This window comes from Sordaria macrospora, chromosome 2 (assembly GCF_033870435.1).
Source record: "Sordaria macrospora chromosome 2, complete sequence".
NCBI lineage: Eukaryota > Fungi > Ascomycota > Sordariomycetes > Sordariales > Sordariaceae > Sordaria > Sordaria macrospora.
The window spans coordinates 1,965,740-1,991,667 of record NC_089372.1 but is presented as its reverse complement, the minus strand read 5'-3'; the positions used below and the strand labels follow the sequence as shown (position 1 = coordinate 1,991,667).

Sequence of the window (25,928 nt, the reverse complement as noted above, 5' to 3'; positions counted from 1 at the left end):
CAGCAATGGAAAGGCATGATCGAAGTGGCAACTGAATCGAAGCCGTTGAGGACGAGGTTCCATTGCCAAGGGGAAGTTGGCCAAAGCGGAAGTTCTAGATGCACGAGTTATTTTTGACCTCGTGACTGGCTTGGGGGAGGGGAAGAAGGAGAAGAAGGAGGGGGTCAAGGTCGCAGCTAAGAATTTGGAAGAAGAAGAAGGCAGAGGGAAGTGATGGAAGGAGGCATGGGAGCAGAAAACTACACTAGAAACAGCGAAACAGGAAGTTGCCATGGTGAAACAAACGAAACCTCAGCAGTTCAGCTCCCGTCCGCCCAAGACCCGAGCGGTGGAGACGCCCGCTTTGTCATCGTAAAATGGCACCTACATCCCTAACCCTATCTGCCATGCACCACATCGGTTGGTCTCCGATTGCTTGGATTCACCAAGGTCCACAGGGGCTTCATCAACAGACAACAACCGGAATCTGCCCTCAAAAGCTCACAACATGCGGAAATCGTTGGGTTCATGGTTGATACCAACAAAAAATCGACAACAATCGCTCGACTCACACTGAACTCAGCACTGCCTTTTCTATTCATCACCCGTTTGCTGCTTTGTCTCATTCATTCAGGCCAGGTCGCTGCCATCAAAAGTCATAGCGTGCACACCACGTTTTGCCCCTCCAAGTCTAGGTATTCAGACGACCCATGGCCGATATGCATCACTAAATTCTCATCACGAAGGGCTGTGTGACGGAGGCAAGTAGAGCCGAGATGGTGCCCTCTCACTCTGGATAGCTCACGCCGTCCTCCGCTTCCGGATCTTGCTCTTGGGGTTTCAGTATACCCAAGATCGAACCTGAGACGCCGGCGTGACCCAGAACCACGGTCTCTCCCTCAGTTTTCTCGTGGTCGACTTCCTCGACAGCAACACGGAGCCTCGACGGACCCCTATTCCACCCTCCCGCCAAACGATGGGCTGCCCAGACGGACACGTGCACAGAACCGGTTAGTCGTTCTTAACGGTTTGTGAACCGCTCAGGGGTCTCGTCTTAAGCGAGTTGCCGAATCTTCCTTGCTCGTGCTAGGCATGCCAGGCACCATGACGGATGATGGAGTATCGGAATTTTGGCCGGGAGACCGTTACATAGGACTGATTCACCACCGCCGTCTTCCGAGTATCCTCGCCAGCTCGTTTAGCTTGTCCCATTGCGCGTGTCGCTACGCGGAGATCAATTCCTCGAAGAAGGTCTGCCGAGATCATCATCAGCATCGCTGCCAATCCAGAGCCATGCTCAGGAAGCACTCAGCTTTACGGCACGACTCTCATCTATCTGCCATCATGATCACTCATTGAACTATCCCACAATCCCTCAACTGATACCTATTCCACGAGCAAAGCTGGGCCTAGCTGTTACCACCTGGCTCGGATTTCATTCCATTCATGACCTTCCAAGATTTTGAAGGCTCCACGTTGCATCAGTTGTCAAGGCCAAAGACCGTGTGTTCGGCTCCTTTAACCGTGCTTCAGTCATAGTGAGTCCGGACAAGCGGCTTTCCGGTCTCGCCCTTGGTGGCTCCCCTGCTGCCGCTTTGGCCGTGGAGGTGATGTTAGCCCTGGCAATCTTCTCTTGCCTCTACACTGCCGATGGCTTCTTGTTCCTCCGAGTTTGTATACTCAGGAGCCTCAGGGATAAGGTGGCTGGCGACTGTGAAAGACTGATGAGCAACAATTCGCATGATCAGGCAAATCATACAGCCAGTGACTTGAGCCAAGCAACTTCGTGTGAACAACATGCACCTCTCGTCTATGGGTTGATTGAGAAGCCGAACAGGTGAAGTCATCATCCACATGACATCCATCTACATCTAACAGATTGCCGGGAATGCGGGGGGCTCAAACAGTTGTTTCATGAAAATGCAGGTCTGATTCGCCAATTCCAAATAAAGCACCGTCCACGGCAGCTTCAACGCGAGACGTACCGAATGTCCTCAATCCAGGAACAATGTGTCGATCTCATTGCGGCTTAAAACCAGATTTACCTGCTGTGCCAACGGAAAGGTATTTACTAATCGCCGGCTAAACGGGAGGATGAAGGCGGCCTTTGCGGAGAACGAAGCGATATATTGCGGACAACTTCCGTGACTGGGTTCACCTCAAGATTTACGAACCTGACATGCTGTGCTGCCGATTGTATTGACAAGAGAGGGTCATATGGGCGTCACAAGGTCACGATACCCTTGGAACTCGACAACTAGCAGCAACACAACACCGCCCTCGGCCTGCGAGTTCATTACCCAGATTTGTCCAGAATACCGTTCAGGCATGCCCGCATCAGACCATGCCACAGTGATGTTGGGGAACTATCATTTGCTCGCCTATATGAGGACGCAGTAACAGTGGGGGTAATGTGATGATATAGGGGAACGGTATATATTAACTGTGTTATCACCTGCAGCTCCCGAATATCAAATCTTCCTCCTCCCTGCTCGATACCACCTCCTATCTGCACTTCCCACGAACTGTTTCGTTTCGTAGCTTGGGTCACCATGCCCAATCCCGACGACTCACATCAATATTTGAAGAGAGACAAAACGGCAGTGCTCTCAAATGCTTTGGCGATCCTGGTTCACTAGCTGATATGTCGGCACTTCTTCTTGAGCAGATCAATTCATTCAAACTTCACTAGACCTAGGTATGTCCAGACTGGTCCATGGACCCTTTCCGCAGAATCGAAACATATTGGACTATATAATCAGACATGACCGAGACGTTTGACCACGTTGCCGGATTATAACGAACAAACTGATAATACAGGGTGTGAAACATGGAATTATACAATGCTTACCTGGCATACTTCAACATTTCATTCTCTCCATGAATTCGCGTCGGCCAAGTTCAGTATAACCGTTGGACTGGGCCTGAATCGTTACTGAAGCTTGGCTGTTTGGTTCAAAGAGGGACGAATAAAAAAGGAGGCGGCCTTGCTACGCCTGTTCCTTTCCCACACAAAGATACCCTTACGATGGCTGTAACAATGCCATGTGTCTGCACGCACTCACATAATTAGTGTACTTGTTTGATACTTGATAGCTGGCGACTAAGGCGTGATGGTAAATATCTCTGATATGGAAGGAGAGCCAGTCGGACCTACGTGTGCTGTGCAAGTCGAGCTTCTCCAGATGTGTGGAGCGAGGGACGTTGTTCGCTCTGGTGTATTGAGGAGATGGTCAAAGCTCAAGCTTCAGCAATATCGCGATAGGATATCCGTCCCCCTCCGCACTAACAGACGACTCCCTCGTTATCCTATCGGCTGATGTCATTCCACACCTTACGACCAAGAAGGAAGGCGTGAAGGAAAGCGAAGGGTAAGAGCGGCTCTTTGTGATAAAACATTGCGAATTGAAAGCTCAGATTACTAAATAGTCCCAACAAGGTAGTACCACACACTGGCGCACACTACGTAGCGGGAATAATTGCAACGAAAAGTGGTCAGGGTCCCCCGAGGCATTCTTGATGTGGGGTAGAGGTCTTCTTCGAGGGGCCAAGTTTGCTCAACTGTCATCACCATCACCATCCTCGCCGTCATCACGACCACTGCTATCAGCAGCAGCATCAGCAGCACCCTCCAACCTCCTCTCCTCTCAGTATCAGCGTGGCCGTTGGTTTGGCTCCAGCACCGCAAACATGGCTCCCGTTCGCGACCCCAACACCCTGTCCAACTATGACGCCTGGAGGACTCGTCACACCACGGCCAACCTCAAGATCGACTTCACAGACAAGTGTCTGCGCGGCTCCGTTATTCTCGAGCTCGAGTCTCAAACGGACAAGGCCAGCAAGGAGATCATTCTTGACTCCAGCTATGTTGCCGTGAACTCCATCAAGCTCAACTCGGCCCCCTCGACGTGGGAGACCAAGGCCCGCACCGAGCCAAACGGCTCTCCGGTTCACATTGCCGTGCCCGAGGGTGCCGCCAAGGGCGAGGTCGTCAAGGTCGAGATCCAGCTCGCCACCACGGACAAGTGCACTGCCCTGCAGTGGCTCACCCCGGCCCAGACCAGCAACAAGGCCGCCCCCTTCATGTTCAGCCAGTGCCAGGCCATCCACGCGCGCTCGCTCTTCCCCTGCCAGGACACCCCGGACGTCAAGAGCACCTACGACTTCAACATCACCAGCCCCTATGTTGTTGTGGCCAGTGGCGTGCCCGTACCCGATGAGACTAAGGAGCTGGGTGAGGAGAAGCTGTACAAGTTCCAGCAGAAGGTGCCCATCCCGTCCTACCTGTTCGCCCTCTCGTCTGGAGATATTGCCAGCGCCCCTGTCGGCAAGCGATCTTGCGTTTGCACCGGTCCCAATGAGCTCAAGGAGTCTCAATGGGAGCTGGAGGGTGACATGGATAAGTTCCTGGAGGCTGCCGAAAAGATTGTGTTCCCTTACAGGTGGGGAGAGTACAATGTTCTTGTCCTGCCCCCTAGCTTCCCTTACGGAGGTGAGTGCAAGCACCTAAGAAATGATTGTGGAATCGTGTTGTGAAAGCTGACCATGTAATCCCCCGTAGGCATGGAGAACCCCATCTTCACCTTTGCTACCCCTACCATCATCAGTGGTGACAAGCAAAACATTGATGTTATCGCCCATGAGCTCGCTCACAGCTGGAGTGGAAACCTGGTCACCAGCTGCAGCTGGGAGCACTTGTATGTTGCAGGTCACTGATTATTATTCGTCCCCGAGTGCTAACACATGGCTAGCTGGTTGAACGAAGGATGGACCATGTATCTCGAGCGCCGCATTCTTGCTTCTATCCACGGCGGTGATGCCCACTTTGACTTTTCCGCCATCAGGGGCTGGAAGGCGCTTGGTAAGACACGGGCCAACTCCGATAAGTAGGATTCTCCCACTAACACATGTTCCACAGAGGAGGCTATCAAGGAGTACGGAGAGGATCACGAGTTCACCAAGCTCTGCATCAGCCACAAGGGTATCGATCCTGATGATGCCTTCAGCACGGTCCCCTATGAGAAGGGTTTCCACTTCGTCTGGTCTCTCGACCGCCTCGTTGGAAGAGAAAACTTTGACAAGTTCATCCCCTACTACTTTGGCAAGTGGTCAAACAAGTCGCTTGACTCGTATGAGTTCAAGGACACTTTCCTCGAGTTCTTCAGCGCCCCCGAGTACTCCGATCTCAAGGACAAGATCGGTTCAATCGACTGGGAGAGTCGCTTCCACAGCACTGGCCTTCCTCCCAAGCCCGAGTTCGACACCTCCCTTGCGGACGTGTGCTACGAGCTGGCTGAAAAGTGGAAGGGCAAGGACTTCACACCTAGCCCATCCGACGTTTCATCCTGGACTGGCAACCAGATCTTGGTCTTCCTCAACGCCGTGCAGGACTTTGAGCAGCCCTTGACGGTTGAGCAATCGGTAAGTTTGAAGTGTTTATTTCTCGGCCGGCAGCCAGCAGTATGCTAATACCCTCACAGCAAGCACTCGGCAAGGCCTACGGCCTCATCGAATCCAAGAACGCCGAGCTCAAGGCCGCTTACTTCCACATTGCCATGCGCTCCAAGGACACCAGCGCCTACCAGGGCGTTGCTGACCTCTTGGGAGACGTTGGCCGCATGAAGTTCGTCCGCCCCCTCTTCCGCGGCCTCAACAAGGTTGATCGGGAGTTGGCGATTAAGACCTTTGAGAAGAACCGCGAGTTTTACCACCCTATTTGCAGGCAGATGGTTGAGAAGGATTTGGGCGTTGCTGCTTAGACGGCTGTTGATGGGAGGATGTTAGCGAGTACAAGGTAGTTCAGGGTATGCCAACCTGAGCTCCTAGTGTTTGGAATCATTCAAAATGGATGATGTTGGGTAACAGTATGCTCTCATGACAGCAGTTTCGGCCAATGATCATGATGGTGGCTATAATTGATGTGACAATTACATGTCTCAATGTACCAACAGCGGCTTGTTAACTGGAGACGCTCTTGGCGGGTTAAGAGCATAATTACCCTCTTCCGGTAGGTAGCTTACCTGTGAATAAGTACAAAATTGCCAGAACTTTGGATTTTCATTTGTTTCCGTCTGGAACAAACACATTGGACGACAGGTGCACAGCATGAGGACCACGTTGGACATTGGGACGCAAGCTGATGTTAGTCAAGCTGTGGGGGACAAGAAGAGAAGTGACCAATCAGAAAGCGATTCGCTGCGGGAATCGAGCACATGCCAGGGCGTGCACAAGCAGCAGGCATCTCCCAGGCTGAATTTACAGTGGTGACACTGCTGCGCGCCTCGCGTCACAGGCTTTCCTTCCAAGCTGTCACATTCATAGCGGCACATGCCCGCAGCGGGACACTCATTGCAGAAACCCGCTGCAGGCGCCAACGGCGGGGAGGACCACTCACCTCGACGAGCGGGATCGAATCGTCAAACTAGAACCCGAAGCAAGGAACCAACAACTACCTCCAAGCCAACTGTCAGATTCAACCAAGCACGGGCAGGCATCGTTCGCTCCCTTTCCTTCGACTCGACAATCCGCGTTCCTATTGATCTACAAATTTGACTTTTATTACGATCTGACGATTTCCCGAGCATTGACTGTTGTTGCGACACCATACATCGGCTTTGCAGCTTCCGAGCTGCGGTCGTTGAACGACTGAACGACCTACACACGCAGACACGCATACACGACCCTGGGACCCTACTAGCTACCAGTAGAGCATCTCCCTTTTCGCGACAGCGTCAGCGGCTGCCACAACAACGGCGACGATCACGGGCACTTCACGCGCTCTTCACAACCCCCGGCCCCATATCCCCCAATTTGTTCTCTCTTGTGCGCCGTCATCCGTCCACCTGCAGCGATTGCCGTCGACCAGACGACGACAGTGAACGACTGTGGTCAAGCAACATAACACGGCAGCGAGCCACCGACATCTCGACAACTTCTAGACACGAGCTGGTCTTGACCCTTCCGCAGCAATCCCCCGGCGCATGGTAGAATGAGTGACGTTGCCGTTCGGCCGGATCTGGGAAACACATGTTGGGACGTTCGGAAGCTGTAACCACGCCCGAATAAGAACGACTGTTCAAACAAGGCCACCCAGACGAATCGCGGACCTCTTTCGACAGCTCCTTGGTCACTCGTGCGGCCAGCCGATATATATACATACAGCACTGCGACGCTCCGCGATACCGGTAGAGCCATTCTCGCGACACCATGGCTCCAGGCGCGGCCCCAATGGGGGGTGGAGGAAACATCAAGGTTGTGGTCAGATGTCGTCCCTTCAACGGAAGAGGTGAGTGCTTATATACGAAGAAGCTCTGTTGCCGGCGCTGAAGAGCGAAACCTTCAACGAAGGGAAACCCATGGAACGCGCTCGTCCCTACGTCATGCAGACAGACACTGATGATGCGACTACCCGATTCCAGAACACGACCGCGGTGCACAGTGTATCGTAGAAATGAAGGACAACCAGACGGTTCTTACCCCTCCGCCTGACGCCGTAGCAAAGGGTGGTAAGGACACAGGCCGAAAGGTTTTCGCTTTTGACAGGTCATACTGGTCCTTCGACAAGAGTGCGCCCAACTACGCCGGACAAGATCAACTACATGAGGACTTGGGAAAACCGCTGCTCGACAATGCCTTCCAGGGCTACAACAATTGTATCTTTGCCTACGGCCAAACCGGTTCCGGCAAGTCCTACTCGATGATGGGATATGGCAAGGATGCCGGTATTATCCCCATGATTTGCCAGGACATGTTCAAGCGAATAAACGAGATGCAACAAGACAAGACCTTGCGCTGTACAGTCGAAGTCTCCTATCTCGAAATTTACAACGAACGTGTACGCGACCTGCTCAACCCGGCGAACAAGGGAAATCTCAAGGTCCGAGAACATCCGTCAACAGGTCCTTACGTTGAAGACTTGGCCAAGCTTGTCGTGGGGAGTTTCCAGGAGATCGAACACTTGATGGACGAGGGAAACAAGGCCCGAACAGTTGCGGCTACCAACATGAACGAAACCTCCAGTCGAAGTCACGCTGTCTTTACCCTTATGTTGACCCAAAAACGATTCGATCCCGAGACGAAAATGGAAATGGAGAAAGCGGCCAAGATCAGTCTGGTGGATCTGGCAGGTTCAGAAAGAGCAACGTCTACTGGAGCCACCGGTGCCCGCCTCAAAGAAGGTGCCGAGATTAACCGGTCTCTGTCGACGCTTGGGCGCGTTATTGCAGCCCTAGCAGACCTCTCTACCGGGAAGAAAAAGAAAGGGGGCGCGGCCGGCCAAGTACCATATCGAGACAGTGTCCTCACCTGGTTGTTGAAGGATTCGTTAGGCGGTAACAGTATGACGGCAATGATAGCAGCCATCAGTCCAGCCGATATCAACTACGACGAGACGCTTAGTACGCTCCGTTATGCTGATTCGGCCAAGAGAATCAAGAACCACGCTGTTGTCAACGAGGACGCCAATGCCCGCATGATCCGCGAGCTAAAGGAAGAATTGGCTCAACTGAGAAGCAAACTGGGTGGCGGCAGTGGAGGCATCGGTGGTGCTCCTGTACCGGGAGAGGAGGTTTACGCAGAGGGAACGCCGTTAGAAAAGCAGATTGTCAGCATCACAGCGCCGGACGGCACCGTCAAGAAGGTCTCCAAAGCCGAGATTGCAGAGCAACTGAATCAATCCGAGAAGCTTCTGCAGGATCTGAACCAGACCTGGGAGCAGAAGCTGCAGAAAACCGAAGAAATTCACAAAGAAAGAGAAGCTGCGCTTGAAGAGCTGGGCATCAGCATTGAAAAGGGCTTTATCGGCATGTCGACCCCCAAGAAGATGCCCCATTTGGTCAATCTTTCCGACGACCCGCTACTAGCAGAGTGCTTGGTGTATAACCTCAAACCAGGCTCAACAAGTGTCGGCAACGTCGAGTCAAACGCAGAGCACCAAGCAAATATTCGTCTGAACGGGTCGAGGATCCTCCACGAACACTGCGTCTTTGAGAATGCGGCTGATGGAACGGTGACTGTCATCCCAAAGGAGGGTGCGGCTGTCATGGTGAACGGCAAACGAGTAACTGAGCCCACTCGACTTCATTCTGGATATCGCATCATACTGGGCGATTTTCACATCTTCAGATTCAACCATCCTCTTGAGGCGAAAGCAGAACGAGCAGAGCGCGCCGAGCAACAAAGCCTACTAAGACAATCCGTCACAGCAAATCAATTGCAGGCTTTGGAGAAATCGCCAGCCCTAAGTCCCAGCCATAACCACCACCGAAGCCTTAGTACGGCGGTGTCTGAAGGCGAAAGCAGCCGTCCAGACTCACCCGCGCCGTTTTCAAGAAACACAAAAGAATCAGATTGGTCCTTTGCGCGAAGGGAAGCGGCAGGGGCCATCCTTGGAACAGATCAAAATTTTGCCAAACTGACAGACGAAGAACTGAATGCGCTTTTTGAGGACGTCCAACGAGCACGAGCTGAAAGAGTGAATGTTCGGGAAGGGGATGAAGATATGGAGTCCATGGCGTCGTACCCGATAAGGGAGAAGTACATGTCCACCGGCACTCTCGACAACTTCTCTCTGGACACCGCCCTCACCATGCCATCAACGCCCAAACAAGGAGAGACGGAGGAGAAGCTGGGTCAGATTCGAGACGTGATGCAGAGCCAACTCGACAAGCAGAAGGAGGAGTACAAGGATCAGCTGAAGACGGCCGAGGCAGCGAACGTGGAGGTGGAGGAGATCAAGAAGGAGAAGGCCAAGATGGAGGAAACGCTGATGCAGCTCAAGGCCGACATGCAAAAACAATTGGAGGTACAAAAACGCCAGTTCGAAGAAAAGATCGAGAAGTTGGATCCGCTCAAGCGGCCCAAGGCCAACCCGAAGCTCTCTGCAGACGAGATCGAGCGTGCAAAGGCGGTGGTTAGGAAATGGAGGAGTCGACGCTACGTCCTCATGGCTGAGGCAGTACTGCAGCATGCTGCCACTCTCAAGGAGGCACAAGTCATGAGTCATGAGCTTAATGAGAGCGTCGTCTTCCAGTTCACGATCGTAGACGTCGGTCATCTTCTTTGCTCATCTTACGACATGGTGCTTAATGGGCTGACTGGTGAGGGAGACGACATTGCTCTCGAAACGGCACCGAAGCCGTGCGTCGGCATTCGCGTCGTTGATTACAAGCACAGCGTCGTCCACCTTTGGAGCATAGAGAAGCTCCACGACCGGGTGAGGCAGATGCGGCAGATGTTCCAGTATCTCGATCAACCCGAATACGCGCAACATTTGAGCCTCGATAACCCCTTCGTCGAGACATGTATGCCGCAGTACACACTGGTGGGCGAAGTGGATGTGCCGTTGAAGACTGTCTTTGAGAGCCGGGTACAGGACTTCACTCTCGACGTGACATCCCCGCACACATCGCACGCTATTGGCATGATCAAGCTGGCGTTAGAGCCTTCGAGTGCGAGGGCGCCGACTAATACGCTCAAGTTCAACGTGGTGATGCACGAGATGATCGGATTCGCCGAACGTGAGGGTACAGAAGTGCACGCCCAGCTCTTCATCCCTGGCATTTCTGAGGAGGACGGTATTACCACCACCCAGATGATCAGAGACTTTGACGAGGGGCCCATTCGGTTCGAGAGTGTTCATAGCATGGGCATTCCGCTGTTTGCGTCTCAAGACACTTGCCTCAGAGTGGCTATTTTCGCCAAGGTTTCAGCGATGCATCTCGACAAGCTGCTCAGCTGGGATGATATGCGCGATGCGGTACCTACGTCCCAAAGTAAGCCCAAGGGTGCAAGAATCAACGAAACCCACTTCTACACTGAGGAGAAGCACGATTTGCTTGTACGGGTACAGATACTGGAGCTGAATGAGGAGGGCGATTATATGCCCGTCGAAGTTACACAGACAAGTGAACTTGACAATGGCACGTTCCAACTTCATCAAGGCTTGCAAAGACGGGTCGCCATCACCGTCACTCATAGCTCGGGCGATGCTCTACCATGGAACGATGCGAAATCTTTGCGGGTCGGCAAGATTGCACTCTTGGATAGCGCAGGCAAAACTCCCGACATGGGCTCAGCGAGCCCTCCTCTGCCCCTTCGACTCGTATCTGAGCCTACTTTCAGGGTGAACGCCAATGGAACCCGGAGTGTTACCCTGATTGGGCAGTGGGACTCTAGTCTTCATAACTCGTTGTTGCTCGACCGTGTTACGTCAGAAAAGTACCGCGTGCAAATGACTGTCTCCTGGGAGATCGATTCAGAGAAGCTCGCCGAACCGATCAAGTTCTCTCTTCCGGTCGCTGTCCAGATCGTATCACGCAACTTCGTTCGCCAGACATCCATGTTCTCCTCGCTCTGGCAGAACATCCGCATCGTGCACTCATCCACAGGTATCTTCACGGTACAGATGCGCCCAGCGCCCATCAAACGCGTCGGTGACCTATGGCGGATGAGTAGCCAGCATGACTATGTCAAGGGTGAAGAGAACCTCGGCACCTGGACGCCGAGAGGCGTATCACTCGTGGCAGACTACATCAGTGCGCGGAAGAAGAAGAGAATGATGACTGAGCTTACGGCGGTGCAAGGAACCTTGAGAAAGCTTGGGTTTAATGATCCAAATAACCTGTCGAATGGCCTGGATGAGGCAGAGAACGATTCTGATCTGCCGCCACCTAAAACCAATAGTGAGACGGACTCGATTGCTGAGCTGTTGAAGGATGACCCGCCAGAGGAGCTTGAGGTACAGACGTCCGAGGAAGGATCATCTCCGGAGGAGGAAGATGCATCAAATACTGAATCAAAGGAGGAGGAGCAACCAAATGGTACAGAATATAATCAACCCACGCCAGACGCCACCGACCCAACTAAACCTCCTTCGGAGTATACGGACGCTCAAACCTACCTCCTCAACAGTTGCCTAAGGCTCTGGCAACGCTACCCGGACCCAACAGTCAAGATCCTCAGTCCTGCTAACACCGATCCGCCCACTGATGGCTACGCGGACTCGATTTCTGATCAAAATTCGACTCTGGAGTTTGTGGCGTCCGTCATCCGCGTGCCCAAGAACCCCACAGTTCTCAAGGGCGGCTACCTTCTCGTCCCCAACAGCGATGCGACCAAGTGGAACAAACGGTTCGTCGAACTGAGGAGACCGTATCTCCATATCCACAGCGTGGCAGATGGAGAAGAAGTTGGGATCGTGAGTCTGAGGAACTCGCGCGTCGATAGCCAGCCGGGGATACTAGGTTTGCTGAACGATGACTATGGTGGCGGGCCCGGATCTGATGATGGTTACGGCTCACTAGACAACCTGAACGGAAACATGAATAACAACTCTAGAGGAGCCACTAACGGTCGCTCAAGTGGACCCCTAGACACCATTATGAGTGGCTCAGCAGGAGGCAGGACATCTAACGGCAACGTCAGCACACCCACACCCCAGCCACAACAACGCCGCTCACCCTCCTCCCTCCTCATCTCCTCCCTCTGGCCCACCTTCAGCCCGCTCCCTTCGCCCAACCCGATGACTTCCACAGCGAGGAGCAGCAACGGCAGGGTAGCAAGCGGCAGTGGCGGCGGCGGCGGGAGAACATCGGCCGTTTCCCTCCGCAGCGGCACCAGTTCCCCGGCATCCTCCACTGGCACGCTTGCCACCAACGGGCCCTCACCTCCGCAACAACAACAAGGCGGTGGTCTCCACCGACTAAGCGAGCGCCTACAAGCAGGCGTGTTCGCCATCTACGGGACGGACAACACGTGGCTGTTTGCGGCGAGGAGCGAGAAGGACAAGATGGATTGGATCTGGAAGATAGATCAGAGTTATATGATGACGAGTCCCAGCCAAAGTGCGGCGGGGAGTAGAGGGGGTAGTAGAGCGGGGAGTGCAAGGGGTAGTAGGGCGGTTAGTCCTAGTCCGGGCTCGGGTTCGGGTTCGGGCTTGGGAGTGAGGAGGGCGGGGGCGAGGGTTAGTCAGTTGCGATTGAGTTGATTTTGGTGAGCGATTGTTAGTGGGGAAAGAAGGAAAGGGATGGGATGGGATTCGATAAATGGGGAAAGATGGGACAGCGGAATTTGATGGGATGGATAACATCAGCGACACAGAAGTTTGGCTGCTGTTGCTGCTTACAATACTTGCTTGGTACGAACGTTACGTGCATTCAGGGATACCCAGTGGGAATATATAGACATCATTATCGTGCGAACTCGGTTTTATATCTTGGTTTCTTCTTGGTCTTTTTTGGTTGTATATCTCTGTTGCTTGCTTGCTTGCGCTCTAGCGTGACTGGGTTCAAGCGTGATATACAAGTTGCATCTGTTTTAGTGACGATGGTGATTGTTTACCTTTTGCCGAATTGGGATGAAAGCCTTCAGGGGCTTGGCCGGCCCGGGCACGGGCTGCCTCCCGGCACACCTCACGGCCAGAGGTACCATTTTTGACACGGTCACCCCGAAACAGCCAAGACACGCTCCCAAGAGGTGGAAAGCATGCAGTTAATCGGATCGGGTTGGATTCGGGAAGCAGCTGCTGATGAGCAGACTCACAAATGCCTCTCTATTATTCTTATACATCTGCGGCGTCCTCAGTGTTTGTTTCTTGCAAGCCAGTTTGACAGCTTGACAGCTTTGACAGCTTCAGCTTGAAGACTTGGATAAGCTGGCACAAGCTGGCTGGGAGATCAGTGGGGCATCCACCGCGAACCTGAATATCAAGCGTGGGGCCCTTGTCTCTTATATCCCTCTCTCTCAGTCTCAGCCGCTCGCTTCAGAAGTTCAGAGACTCCTAGAGGTATTGTAGTCCTGTAAACGCCGGTGGTTGGTTATCATATGCTGTGTGATATATGCTTTTTGCCCACCCCTCTCTGCCCTATGTATGTGCTACCAATATTATGTACGCATATGCTTGGTCCATGATCAGTCTGTCGGCTTGCCGCTGTCCAAGAAAATGGTCAGCAAACCAGTGCAAGACAGCCCTCCAGGAGTTTGTCGCGGTGGCTGGGCCAGTGCCAGGGTGGAGCCATGTGCCCGGGTTTGGACTGCGCCTTCGTCATTCGGGTCCAGTCCTTCCTCCAAGATGCACTGCACGACAGGCGGGCACCCTGGTTGATGGCCCACTTCCCATCGGGGGTTTGCCAGGCACTTGCGACAAGCCCAGACAAGATTCAGACGAAGACGCTCAAACCATCTTGCACGACATTGCCAACCACCTCCTCCTCTTCTTCCCTTCGAACAGCTCAGCTACTAGCTTTCTTCCAGCGTTTTACCCTTCAGGATATCCGGCCAACATTGTGTTTCTGACTTCATCTCAGGCGTACCGACTCGTTTTTCTGTTTCATCTGACCTCCAAAGAGTCCAAAACTGTACCGTCATCAGCAAGCACACTTCAGATTGCTCTGTCACGAGGCTGTTGCACGCGCGCGCATCGCACATCCCGCACACATTGCACCGACATTGCAAATTGCCCTGATTCCAACCCGAGCTCTCGTACCTGTTCTGTCGGCTGTCATCCCAACTTCGAAACCGGCCTAGCAGCGCCTAAACACCGCGAGTCTCAAGAGCTTATTTCGACGACCGTGATACATCGAGCATCCCACGCAACCCCTCCAGCGCTACTTGTACACCGCGGCGTCGCCAGTTGAAACAAACAAAACCGCCAAACTCTACCGAAACATATCAACACCAATCACCAGAGTCATCATCACGGATTGGCAAAAATGGGCTGGCAAGCTTGGGAGCTCGACCCGGAGAAGATCCCCCTCTTCAAACTGATCTTCCACGTTGCCCAGATTGTTTTGGGCTTTGTAGTATGGTGTTTGGAAATTGCCGTCTTCAAGACTGATAAGGTGCCCATCAATGGCCAGAATGGCTGGACCTTCGCAGTGGTACGTCTAAACTCACATCTTTCCAATCGAAATAGAAGTAGTAGTGGTAGAATAGAGGAAAACCAGAGACTGACGTTGCCAAACCACACAAACAGTTCTTCATTTCGATACCGGCGTGGATCTACCTAGGCATGGCCCCGCGATTCCCTCGGACACGCAAGCTCGCGCAGCCGCATGCCATGGTCGCCGTTGACGCTTCTATGGCAATCATCTGGCTTTCTGCCTTTTCCACCCAGGCTGCATTCAACACTGCTGGCTCATGCATGTCTGTGTGCGGCATCAGCAAGGCCATCGTCGGTCTTGGCTTCTTTGTTTTGTACGTCCCACCAGCGCGTCCACCAGCGCAAAGAATTCCCCTCGGGCACCTCACTAACAACATCTCTTTTCTGATATTCAGCCTCTTCTTCTGTGTTACCACCTTCCTGAGCATCTACACCCTCATGTATTACAAGTGGAACAACCGTCTCCCCGGCTACGACAACCTGCACGCCCGCAACCAGAACATCGACCCCGACAAGGCCGCCTTTTCGCTCGCCCCCCACGACGAAGAAGCCTATGCGCCCGTTAACGTGAACGACCGGGACGATGAGCACAGCCAGATTGGCGGCGGAATCGGTGGACACTCGGACTACGACGACACCAACACGCACCTCGGCGGCCAAGTCGGCGGCGGCGGCGGACGCTCGGACTATTCGGACCCCTACGGCGCCCCGACGGCTAGCAGCCTCTCGGTCGACCCGTACCGTGGCCACACGCCCCTGAGCCAGATGACGCCCGACCCGTATCGCGGCCAGACCCCTCTGAGCATGAACACGGCCCGCACGCCCGACCCGTACCGCGGCGCCACGCCCTTGACCGATTTGTCTGCTGACTCATACAACCGCGGCGTGACGCCGAGCTACCTGGGAAGCCAAACCAGCCGGTACGGCGCAAGCTCGGTGGCGCCGTCGGAGAACCCCTTCAGGCAGGATAACCCGTTTGATAACGACAACGACTATCAGTCCTCCGTCGGTGGCGGTAGCCGGTACGCCCCCCCTAGTGTGCATGATGGGGACTATGAGGATGAGCCATCGACGAGATTCCCGCAAGCCCCCTACAACCGGGTAGGAATTGAACGGGGACATGTGTAAAAAGTTAAGGGATAAAAGAAAAGAAAGGGAGGGGAAGTGAAATCAAGGGATAGGGATGATGGATGAGCTGGACTGGTCGATTTTGAATCTGGCAAGCGGATGATTACTGGGTAGCTGCTGTGCGCCGCAAAGCATGCTTGGGTCATGTAAAAAACTGTCTTTGGCTAACCTGCTTTCCTTTTTTGTTATGGGGGGTTGGCTGGCTGGCATTAGACGAAACATCTTGGGCTTTTTTCTTCTGTATGTATGTGTGTGTAGGCTTTTGCTTTTATGGGGTGTCGTTGGCGAGGCGTCACAGGTCCTTCTTGGTGGTTTTATCATGCATAAAAAAAGAAGAGAGATATACCTTTTATGAATTCAATGACAATAAACCACTACCATATATAGTTCCCATATCGGCTTCGTTGAAATATTTTTACCTATGCCTTGCTTGGTATATGACTGTTAGGTGGTATAGGATATATGTGGCTGAATGACTAAATTCTTTCCATGTACTTTGAGAAACGCCTAAAACGCCTATGATCTTGGGTGATGAATAAATAGCATGTATGCTGCACAGAAAATCCTGACCCCTGTCCCCCTTCCTCCTTTTTGTGCTCTCTTATTATCGCCGAGCAAGGGGAGCGCAATACGAAGTGATGCCGTTCATTGTCCATGCTGGTTGCGACCTTGACCTGAGGAAATTCCCCTTTCTAAAGTTAAGGTTGGGGGAGCTTGAGGAAAGCATGCCTGCCCTTTCCATCAGAGGGTCGCTCCATGAAATAAAGAGGGATGGGGCGACAGCGGCGGGAGAGTAAGGAAAGAGAGATCCAAGGACCGGTCCCTAAACCCAGCTGTTCCTGGTCGACAGAGCTCGGGAGAAGAGAGAACCGGGACTTGTGCTTCTCTGGCTGATGTAAAATGGGCTGGAGCTCTATTCCTCCCTGCCGCCCGCAGACTTTCGTGGTCCAGCCTACTGGATGAGGCTGGAACTTGCCCGGGCACCTGTAGCACTGGCTCCCTTGCCCCCACCTCCCTCTCCTCAATCATGAAGCCAGCTCAGCAAGGCCCCAAAAGCAACCACCCCATTTCGAGCAATCACACTCTAAAGATGGTGGCATCACGCTCGCTTGCCGTCTCTCCCCTCCAGGTCTCTTCCATTGTCCGTTCCGCTCACTGCAACAAACCAGCCTTCTTCAACCTCTTGGAAATGTCGCCCTTGGTCTGCTGCATAGGGTTGAGCTTGATATCGCGAACCATGGCAGCCACATCGTCGCCGTGCTTGGCCACCAGCTTCTGCAACCACTCGAGCTCGCGCTCGCTCTGGTACCGCACCGTCTTCTCCACGGGGCGCGACGCCTCCTCCTCGAGCATGCGGATGACCTCGGGCCGGCTGCTCTGATCAATCGTCTCCTCCTGACGGTCGTCGCTGATGCCGTTCCATTCGATGTCGTGGGTCGGGTTGTGCTTGGGTTCCTCGGATTCGGAGTCGGACTCGATCTCGTTGAGCGGGTCGTTGAGCGGGTTCTCCTGGCGCAAAATCTTGACGATCTTGCCCGAGGCGTCACGCTCCACCTTGACCTCGCGCACCTGCAGCAGGCCGCGGTCGGAGGACTTGACGGCCAGGGGGTCGTCCTTGGTGATTCCGGCGTAGTTGGCGGAAGCGCACTTCTTGGCCATGCCGCCGGCGGCGGTGCCGAGCTTAGCGACGAGACCGAAGCGGGAGTAGTTCTGCGAGAGGGTCTCCTTCTTGTTCCTATTGTACATCAAAGGTTGCGAATCAGTAATCGATCCCTTTCTCAAAACTGTTGAGAAAAAAAGAGTACTGACCATGCTTTGGCAACGATACCGCTGCCCTGGGGGTTCAAGTGCTTCTTCTTGATGGTATGCGTCTGGACGGTGGCGCGAGACGAGCGCTTCTTGCGCTTCTGGAGTTCTCTGCCCATTGTTGCTGTGGTTTTCGAGGAAAAACTGCTGAGTGTTGTTGTTGTTGAAAGGACAGGAGTTCGACTGCCAGAATATCGGAAAAAGAAGAAGGCGGGATGGGAGTGAAACAGCAAAATACGATGACGGCGACGACGACAACGAAGACGGAAGTTGAACCAAAATTTCTGGGGAAACCATACCCCAGAACTCGATTGAACTCGAACTGCAATGGCTCCTGCCCGATAAGAGAATGATAGTGGGGCTATTGTATCTTATCGGTACCAGTGCTGGACTTGCACCTGGATCTGGCCGCCAGCTGGCAAAGACAGAGGCCCGTAACAAAGATACAGTCTTTGAGTGTAATTGTGTATTCTATGTAAAGATGCAAGTTACGCTCCCTCACCTCTTCTATGCTATTATCTCTTGTCTTTATCTCTCTCTCCCTACAGCAAGGTTCACGCTGAAAAGTGCAGTTAGTGTCATAGTGCCTTTCGCCCGCAGAATGCATACAAAGCTCCCCACACACTAACATTACGTTAGTGCACGGTATGTGCGTCCACCGCAGCGTCTGCGAAATTAATTGTTAGGCCTGACGTTTATTTGCACTTTTCTGTTAAGCATCCCAGGATCCAACCTTTCAGGGTGGGCAGCTTGCCTGCCCCCCGAACACTCGTCACCATCACCAGGTTGTTCGTCAACTCTTCTCCCAAGAGTAATGATGGCACTTACCTAACTATCATTCTCTGGGAGCTGGACCCCCTAATTTTGCAGCCACAGCCACAGCTTCTTGCCCCCTTCAATGCAGGTTCCCGCAATGGCTTGTTATACTGTTCGCAAGTGGTGAGGCGCCAGCAGTCGCGCCGGTCTCCGAGGCGAAACATCCTGACACTCACCACCATTCACAACCACCACTTCACCATCACAACCATGATCGTCACCAATTGGGATGTGAAAGGACCTAACAACCTTTGTTTAGCATGCCGACTTGCACACTTTTCTGGTTCCTGAAAGTAGTACTCGCTCCCGTCCGTCCCCGAACCTTCCCCGTGGCCCCGCCACCATTCTCCACGCAGGCACGCCGGTCAACCTGAAATCTCTCTTTTTTTTTTATCGCCTCAACTCGCCTCAAGACGTTGGCTTATACCTTCCGAAGATATTCGATATGGAAAATAACTGGTAACTTTTTTTTGATTAAAGTACATCCGATCCATCACCCTGCGACAGGCCGGACAATGCCCCTCAGAGAGCCCGGAGGAACACTCCTGAAAATGGGAAGCCGTTCGACAAGGGGGATGGATCTAGCTGCCAACCAATCACCTTTCACCGTTTCCTAGGCGTTTATACCTAAACAGTGACCGAGGTCGTGATGTCTTCCCCAACTCTCTCTCTACACTAGGTACTCTCCCACTCTCCCCAAAAACCCCACTCCAACATTGAAACCTCAAACTTCGTGAGGAGGAGGAGGAGGAGGAGGAGCGCTCGACTGTTTCTGCTGCAAAAACCGCCTTCCTATTCAAGCTTAGGCGCGAACCCAGCAGCCCATGAGCTTTTGTCGAAATGAGCGGGATGTGGGATTTTTTTTTGGCGGATGTGCAGTAGTGTAGGTAGCAGCGAGCGAGGTGTACTTTGCTATCTACTTCTTAGTACTTAGACTACCTCAGTACCACTTACCTGGTTACGCGAGCTGATAATGGATGGGGGTAGGATCCTCACGTGGTAGTAACGAGTGAAGAAAGGAACCTTTTGATTAGCATCACCCCATCGTTTGCGAGATGCTTGAGAGAGATAACTGTGAGCACTGAACAAAGTGTGTCTTGTATCCATAGTACGTAGACTTACTTAATTGAGGTCAGTCTCTCTGTCAGTCAGTCACATACATAATAATCCACGATCGATCTCCATTGCTGACAACTTGAGAGGACGGGAGGGAGGGAAAACTCGGTTTTCGACGGAACGGACGGACGAAGGTAAGTACTCGCCCGTCTTACACACCACGATCGTCGGCCTCTTTCCCCTCTCTCACAATTCACGAATGTCTTGAATCTTCAACAATGGAAGGGTCGAAATATTCCCGCCTTTTCTAGGTACTGTGTAGTATCCTCTTCTTTTGCCCCCTCCCCCCTCTCCTTACTAGTTCTCTGGGGGTTTCACGGTCTACTACTGCATCGGATGCCGCGAAGGGTCTAGGTTTAGGCGCTACCCCGGATTTTGAGAATGTACGTACGTAATAAGGTAAAAGGGGCCAAGAGATTCAGTCCAAGATTCACAACAAGTCGGCGGAGCCTTGGCTACCTTGGCTACATACCTGTGTACCTAGTGTACAATTGCAAGGAAGAAGAGGAGCTCCTCACCTTGGTGCGTAATGTTGAGGGTTGAAACTACCTAGCTAGCAAGTCATGTGTAGTACTCCAAAGAAGACATATCAGATTTTTGCTGCTGGTAAACGGTTGTGGTCTTTCTCCTCAGGGCCAGGCTTTTGACGCTCGACTGAAGCTCGAAAATGGGCACCTAGTTCTAGACATTTCCAAGTTCGAATCAATTATCATTTCCAGCTGGTTTTGTTCAGCCTTCAAAGTTCTCCTACTCACAAGTTTTTTTTCTTATATAGTCCTTAGGTACGACATGGCAAGTAGAGCTACTATCGCTGAGATATCCTCAATTGACGATGCCCTCGTCGACTGACCGCCATCGTGACCACTCACCATTCGTCCACTCATTACTCACCCTCACACTCACACATCATACTCACACAAACACATACATAGTAAACTTTCACACTTCTCAGTCCACAGCTTCTAGAATCATGTATTACTGTATCATTCCTTTCTCGAGTTCCGTCCGGAACCTCCACACCAAGCCTGGAGTAACTCCCATTGACCGTGAAGAAGCGGTAGACGGGCGGCAGCATAGCAGAAGCCAAGCACTGAAGCCACCATGAATGACCCCCAAGAAGACGACACATTAAAGGCAGGTAGTATTTAGATAATGACAATTAGGGTAGGTATTGGGCGTCTATGTACACCTTCGCTACACTACATACCTCCTCCCCTGCCCCTCTGTTCGATGAAGCCCTGCCTGCTACGCATGTACTCGTGCCACCTGTGTAGCTACAGTACCATCTCGCGTTTCTCGGTAGTAGAGCTCGTAGAGGTAGACCTCTGAGTGCAACGTTCAGGCATGAAGCCCAAGAGTATGTAAGCCAAGACGAAGGAAGGGTTACGATGATGCCATCGCTGCGGTAAGCTTGGCGATGTACAATGCTCCTACCTTATGTACGTATGTATGAATGTTGGGGGACTCAGAGCCCGACATGGCGGATAGGAACGGTGGAAGAGATGGGAAAGAACCGAGAGAAGGCGCATTTCCAAACCGAAATGCCATCGAAAGCCGATGAAAGGAAGGAACGGGGAGGAGTGATCGATGGAGCCTGATGAACCCCCGCGATCAAGGTAGGAGCGAGTGTCAGGGTCCGCTGGGCCCGGGGCCCTTCCTTTCCTTCCATTTGTTTCACTCTCACTGCTGTTCGGGCGCAAAATCTCAGTTCGGATTGACGTGCATGTTGGTTATTTTGTTCATTTCTCTCGACGGGGGCAAGAACCAGATGCCTGCCCAACTAGCCTGTCTTTCCTCCCTATCCGAAGCTAAACAAACCCACAAACCGAAAGAGCAAAAGCCTTTCCGTCCCTTCCCCGTATGCTCCCCAATCCGTCATCCCATCCATCCCTGGTCATATATGCATATAGTAGTACATGTGAAGAAAGGCTTTTTTTGTGTGCCTAAGCGCCGTGACCAGACCCAGACCAAAGAAGTAACCCGAAAACAGAGAGATCCCGCTCCCAAAAGATGGACAAAACACCAGTAAGTAGTAATAGCAGTAGTAAGCCAAAGCAACCCCCCCTTTCACCTTGTCATGGTGAGCATACACCCACCCCCCATGCCGCTTGTTAAACCTCAGAACATGATCCATTCCACATCCACACCGGGTCCCCCAATGCACCTCGACCAGTTGAATGGTCCGCTGCGCATCATGCCCCTCATTTTGGCACCGGGACCATCTTCCTTGACATCCTCTGCCCACAGGCGTTCCAGAACGTCCAAGGCAGCCATGTTGTTCATGTAGCCGCTGCGAGCCATAATATCGCGGCACTTGGACCGGACAATATTCTGCTGTAGTACGTTGACGCACTCGCTTCCAGCCACAAACAGAGGCCAGAGCAAGAACTTTTCCGCGCCGCTGCCTGCTTCCAGGCTAGTGGCATAGTAGACAACTTGGCTAACCAGATCCCGGAAGTGACTATGATAGCTGGGGAGGTGGGGACTGGCCAGGCGTTCCGTATACAGAAGCGCTGCGTACCGGAATGCCTCGCTCAGCGAGCTGAGGTCGCGCACCTGTGAGCCTGTAGGAGGCGGCGACGACGGTGTTGGGGCCAACGAGGCTACTACCCTCGATGCGTCAAACTCCCAGCTCTGCAGGGCGGTGCGCGCATCCTTCCACTCGCGCCAGAATGTGCTACCATGATCGTCGTATCCCATGGATGTGTGGCCCATCCCCATCATTTCGTCATCCTCCATGGCCGAGCCAAATCCGCTGCCCTCAAACCTCATAGACTGGAAGCTTCCGAACATGTGATGGTGCTCAGGCGGGGAGGGCTTGAAGCTGCCACTGAGAGGCGAAGGGGTGCCAGATATGCTGCTGCCGCGTCCACGCTGGGCATTGGCCAGGAGGTTTTGTACTGGTCGATGTTGGGAAAGCAAGTTCAGACGGCCTAGCTTGACAATCGTTTTGAACAATTCACGATCGCAGCCCACAAGGTTTTCGGTACCAGGGGGAAGAAGTTGAGAGTCGGGAAGAAGGCCATAGAATGAGGTGTTGAGCTGAGCTTCCCGATCGTTGACGCTGGCGGTGATAGCATCAAAGTAAGTAAATAGCGCCTCCATCCATGCCGAGTCTCGCGATGCAGGATAAGGAGACATTCTGCGCAGTCCTAGGATCTTCTTGACCCCTGCGAACTGCGTTTGAAACTTGGCGACGCCGGACTCGGCCATCCGGTAATGGCAAAGTATGAGAATGGTAGCCAGGACCGAGTCGTGAGTTGACTTTTCCGGGTCATTAAGCTGCTCATTCAGAAGATGAACAGCTAGGTTCCTGTGCTGATACTCCTCGGAGAGGGACTGGTCCTCTGGCTGTGTATCTGAGTAGCCGTCGAAGGGGCTGGAATCTAATCGCTTTTCTCCAACATCGCGCCTGTGCTGTCCAAGACTGAGCCGTCGCTTTATCCTGAGGTTGCATGCGGAGAGTGCGCAAATGGCATGTTGCAAGCTCCTGCTAGTAGTACCAAGTTGCAAGATGTGTTCCCTAAAGGGGTTGCTGGGGTTGTCGATAAAGACCATGCCGGGGCAAATGGTCTTCTCGTAGTAGTCCATGAAGAAGGGCATCTTATGGATAAGATCAGGGCTCACTCGCAGGATCGGAGAGGGCGATTGCGATGGAAACGAAGCCGGCCATGGTAGCTGGTTATGCTCTTGGACGCTTTGCGAAAGTGATTCGTCGTCTGCGCTAGATGGCGCCCAGAATGGGCCGTGAGATTGGACGCTCGTACTAAACACCTCAATGTCGGATGGCGTTCCCGGCACTTAAATGGCGCTGCCGTTAGTATGGGTAGCCCGACCGCCGAGAGTATAGTGGCTCACCGAAAACATCACACTCTTGCACCATCTTGCGACTCAACTGAGCTTCCAAATTGTCCACATGAGATACACGCGAAGGGAGGCTGGAAGCAGGCTCTGAAGGTGAGTAACCGAGGCTGGGACACGAGGGCGGAGGCCTGTGAGGCTCGATCATGATAGCGGATGGAGGAGTATGTTGGACGGATGAGCCATGGCCGGGGTAGCTATCGTAGATGACGGTCGGGCTGTGAAGAGGACTGTGGATATAAGAGATATCGTCTCTCGGGAACGAGTGAGCGATGGGAGACATGTAGTCAGCTTCACTTATGGAGTCCATGTGGGATGCCATGGAAAGCGACATGCTTCTTCCTGGATATCCTGGGCCATCATGCGGAGACATGGGTGAGGTGAACGGGATGTGAGTCCAGCCAGGTGGTGGAGCTTCCGTCACGGGCGACATGTGAGACATATCGAAGTGATGAAAAGGCGGGCCCGACAGTGGTGAATGAAGAGGTGAGTGAAGGTCTATAGACGGCTGCTCTGTCCCTTCACGCTTAACACGATCCTCTGTCTCCGAGTACTGGCTGACGGATGCGATAGAGCTAGTGCGTTGCCTCGTTGTTGGCGACTTCAATGCCGTCACTCCTTTTCCGGGGTTCACTGGTGGTGACTTGGCGATGGGTAGCGACAGGCCTCGAAGCTTGCCTCGACTGGCAACACCGACACCCCAGGTCAACTGAGTCTTGTATCCCGAGCACTCGTTTCCGATCTCCAAGCATTGCGAACAATACGGCCTCCTCCGGTCGCACTTGACATTCCTCTTGGCGCAGGTGAAGCAATCGTCGGCGGCTCCGCCAGCGGGCGCCCTTCTCCTACGCTTCCTCGCAGAAGCAGCATCCTTAGCAGTCGCAGCAGGTGGGGTGTTGATTGGGGCAGTCATGGTGGTGACGACTGCGGGACGTGGTGGTTAGGTATGCTGCAGGTATCGAGCCCCAAAGGTATCATAAGGAGAAGCTATCCAAACAGTCGACGGGCAAGTTTATCCAAGACACGGGTCCGGACTGTCGATGACGGAAGTTGAGTGGTATGGGTAAATGGGCGTTAATATGGAAAGACTTGGCCCATAGTGGGGAGGCGAATAGACCTGGAAGTGGGAAAGAGTAGAAAGGTAGAGGGGGTGGCATCTAGCGATGGGGAGGCGGTCTCTGGTGGATGGCCAGTCTTTAACTGAAAACCCCCAGCGACAGCGACGAAGAGTGAGCGAGTCTATCTAACGAAGCCGCGGGAGACATCGAGGCTTGTCTTGCATGCAGCATGGCCAGCCAGCAACCAAGCAGCAATTCGCCCGCTTGACCAGTCACCTAGCGCACTGCTTAGTCCTTAGTGTGGCCCGCTAGCGTATCCGTACCCCCTTGATATTGATGGGGTAGGCATGTACATGTGTACAAGTAAGTACAAGGGGGGCCATCTTTAGCCCGGGGCTTTTTCTCTCGAGTCTCAAGTGTCGCGCCCTCTCTGCCGGGGGCGGAGAGAGGCCCTGGAGTGGGTGCAACGGCCGGCGAATAACAAATGAGGGGACACGAGAGCGACAAGGGGTGATGGGGAGTGGAGGAGGGCGTCTTGGTCGCACGCCCGCGCCAACACCCTGCAAGTAGCAGCAGGCTCCATTCTGGTTCCTAGGTGGAGATGGTTCTTGGAAGGGCAATCCGCTTGAGACTGCCTGACTGTCTGGTGCTTGGTTGCTGCGGATGATGACTAGCCCTACTAATAGGGATAACAGCAGCAGAGATGATGAGAGCGCCGAGAAGAGAGCGCCGTGTAAGCGAGATGCCAACCGTTGTTTTGAGAAAATACCATTTCGTCCAGGACGAGAAGGTATTTTGGGCGGCCGAGGATGTTTGGAAGTGTAGTCGAGCAGGATTGGAAGAGACTGCGTAAGAGCAATTAACTGTATGGCGCAGCCTCTCCTTGAGTAACCAAAGTCTTAAGCCTCCCGGGCGAATCCGCACATGGCAATACCCTGAACGGCTCAGCTTCGGGTCGATTTGAACACCAACAACTTGACGGTATGGGTGGTTTGCTGTCGTTCATCTTCTCTCTTTGAGCCAAAGAGCCGAGAGGCGGCCGACTTGGGATGAGCACATGTAGATATGTCTTGCGTGTGGGCAACCAGTCAAGCCACTGACGAACCACTGAGACTGATTGGGGAACGTTGCCCCTGGGAAGACAGGATGCCCTTCTGCAAAGAAAACAAGTCTGAAGAGTTACTGGTACGGCAAGTACACATACGCCATATTCATACTGACAGTATAAAGAGGTCGGCCAGATGGAACAGACACCCACCTCGGCGTCGTCTTAGTGCACTTGTTGC

General features: G+C 53.2%; 5 protein-coding genes across 5 annotated transcripts; 3 read left to right on the top strand and 2 right to left on the bottom strand.

Moving 5' to 3' along the window:
* The first annotated feature begins 3,358 nt into the window (after nucleotides 1-3,358).
* On the top strand, nucleotides 3,359-6,023 carry SMAC4_06601 (uncharacterized protein). The gene is made up of 5 exons (XM_003346086.2): nucleotides 3,359-4,471; nucleotides 4,541-4,676; nucleotides 4,731-4,840; nucleotides 4,898-5,400; nucleotides 5,460-6,023. The coding sequence occupies exons 1-5, from the start codon at nucleotides 3,499-3,501 to the stop codon at nucleotides 5,736-5,738; spliced, it is 2,001 nt and encodes a 666-aa protein (XP_003346134.2). The 5' UTR covers nucleotides 3,359-3,498; the 3' UTR covers nucleotides 5,739-6,023.
* A 331-nt stretch (nucleotides 6,024-6,354) lies between these two features.
* Nucleotides 6,355-12,964, top strand: SMAC4_06600 (uncharacterized protein; the record flags this gene model as incomplete). The annotated part of the gene is made up of 2 exons (XM_003346085.2): nucleotides 6,355-7,264; nucleotides 7,398-12,964. The coding sequence occupies exons 1-2, from the start codon at nucleotides 7,186-7,188 to the stop codon at nucleotides 12,962-12,964; spliced, it is 5,646 nt and encodes a 1,881-aa protein (XP_003346133.1). The 5' UTR covers nucleotides 6,355-7,185.
* A 1,242-nt stretch (nucleotides 12,965-14,206) lies between these two features.
* On the top strand, nucleotides 14,207-16,358 carry SMAC4_06599 (uncharacterized protein). The gene is made up of 3 exons (XM_003346084.2): nucleotides 14,207-14,855; nucleotides 14,951-15,171; nucleotides 15,253-16,358. The coding sequence occupies exons 1-3, from the start codon at nucleotides 14,688-14,690 to the stop codon at nucleotides 15,983-15,985; spliced, it is 1,122 nt and encodes a 373-aa protein (XP_003346132.1). The 5' UTR covers nucleotides 14,207-14,687; the 3' UTR covers nucleotides 15,986-16,358.
* Nucleotides 16,359-16,437: 79 nt separating this feature from the next.
* SMAC4_06598 (uncharacterized protein) lies at nucleotides 16,438-18,068 on the bottom strand. The gene is made up of 2 exons (XM_003346083.2): nucleotides 17,795-18,068; nucleotides 16,438-17,720 (listed from the first exon to the last, which is right to left on the bottom strand). The coding sequence occupies exons 1-2, from the start codon at nucleotides 17,908-17,910 to the stop codon at nucleotides 17,138-17,140; spliced, it is 699 nt and encodes a 232-aa protein (XP_003346131.1). The 5' UTR covers nucleotides 17,911-18,068; the 3' UTR covers nucleotides 16,438-17,137.
* A 3,340-nt stretch (nucleotides 18,069-21,408) lies between these two features.
* SMAC4_06597 (uncharacterized protein) lies at nucleotides 21,409-25,038 on the bottom strand. Its single transcript, XM_066090478.1, has 2 exons — nucleotides 23,582-25,038; nucleotides 21,409-23,523 (listed from the first exon to the last, which is right to left on the bottom strand). The coding sequence occupies exons 1-2, from the start codon at nucleotides 24,495-24,497 to the stop codon at nucleotides 21,842-21,844; spliced, it is 2,598 nt and encodes an 865-aa protein (XP_065946062.1). The 5' UTR covers nucleotides 24,498-25,038; the 3' UTR covers nucleotides 21,409-21,841.
* Between the last annotated feature and the right edge of the window lie 890 nt (nucleotides 25,039-25,928).

Excerpts from the sequence above, each read along its gene's own strand:
- SMAC4_06601 (XM_003346086.2), top strand. The coding sequence starts at position 3,499 with ATGTGGGGTAGAGGTCTTCTTCGAGGGGCCAAGTTTGCTCAACTGTCA. Across the intron at positions 4,841-4,897 it reads CAGGGGCTGGAAGGCGCTTG|AGGAGGCTATCAAGGAGTAC; the intron begins GTAAGACACGGG and ends CATGTTCCACAG. Across the intron at positions 5,401-5,459 it reads CCTTGACGGTTGAGCAATCG|CAAGCACTCGGCAAGGCCTA; the intron begins GTAAGTTTGAAG and ends ATACCCTCACAG.
- SMAC4_06599 (XM_003346084.2), top strand. The coding sequence starts at position 14,688 with ATGGGCTGGCAAGCTTGGGAGCTCGACCCGGAGAAGATCCCCCTCTTC. Across the intron at positions 14,856-14,950 it reads ATGGCTGGACCTTCGCAGTG|TTCTTCATTTCGATACCGGC; the intron begins GTACGTCTAAAC and ends CCACACAAACAG. Across the intron at positions 15,172-15,252 it reads GGTCTTGGCTTCTTTGTTTT|CCTCTTCTTCTGTGTTACCA; the intron begins GTACGTCCCACC and ends TCTGATATTCAG.
- SMAC4_06598 (XM_003346083.2), bottom strand. The coding sequence starts at position 17,910 with ATGGGCAGAGAACTCCAGAAGCGCAAGAAGCGCTCGTCTCGCGCCACC. Across the intron at positions 17,721-17,794 it reads GGTATCGTTGCCAAAGCATG|GAACAAGAAGGAGACCCTCT; the intron begins GTCAGTACTCTT and ends GATGTACAATAG.
- SMAC4_06597 (XM_066090478.1), bottom strand. The coding sequence starts at position 24,497 with ATGACTGCCCCAATCAACACCCCACCTGCTGCGACTGCTAAGGATGCT. Across the intron at positions 23,524-23,581 it reads GCAAGAGTGTGATGTTTTCG|TGCCGGGAACGCCATCCGAC; the intron begins GTGAGCCACTAT and ends GCGCCATTTAAG.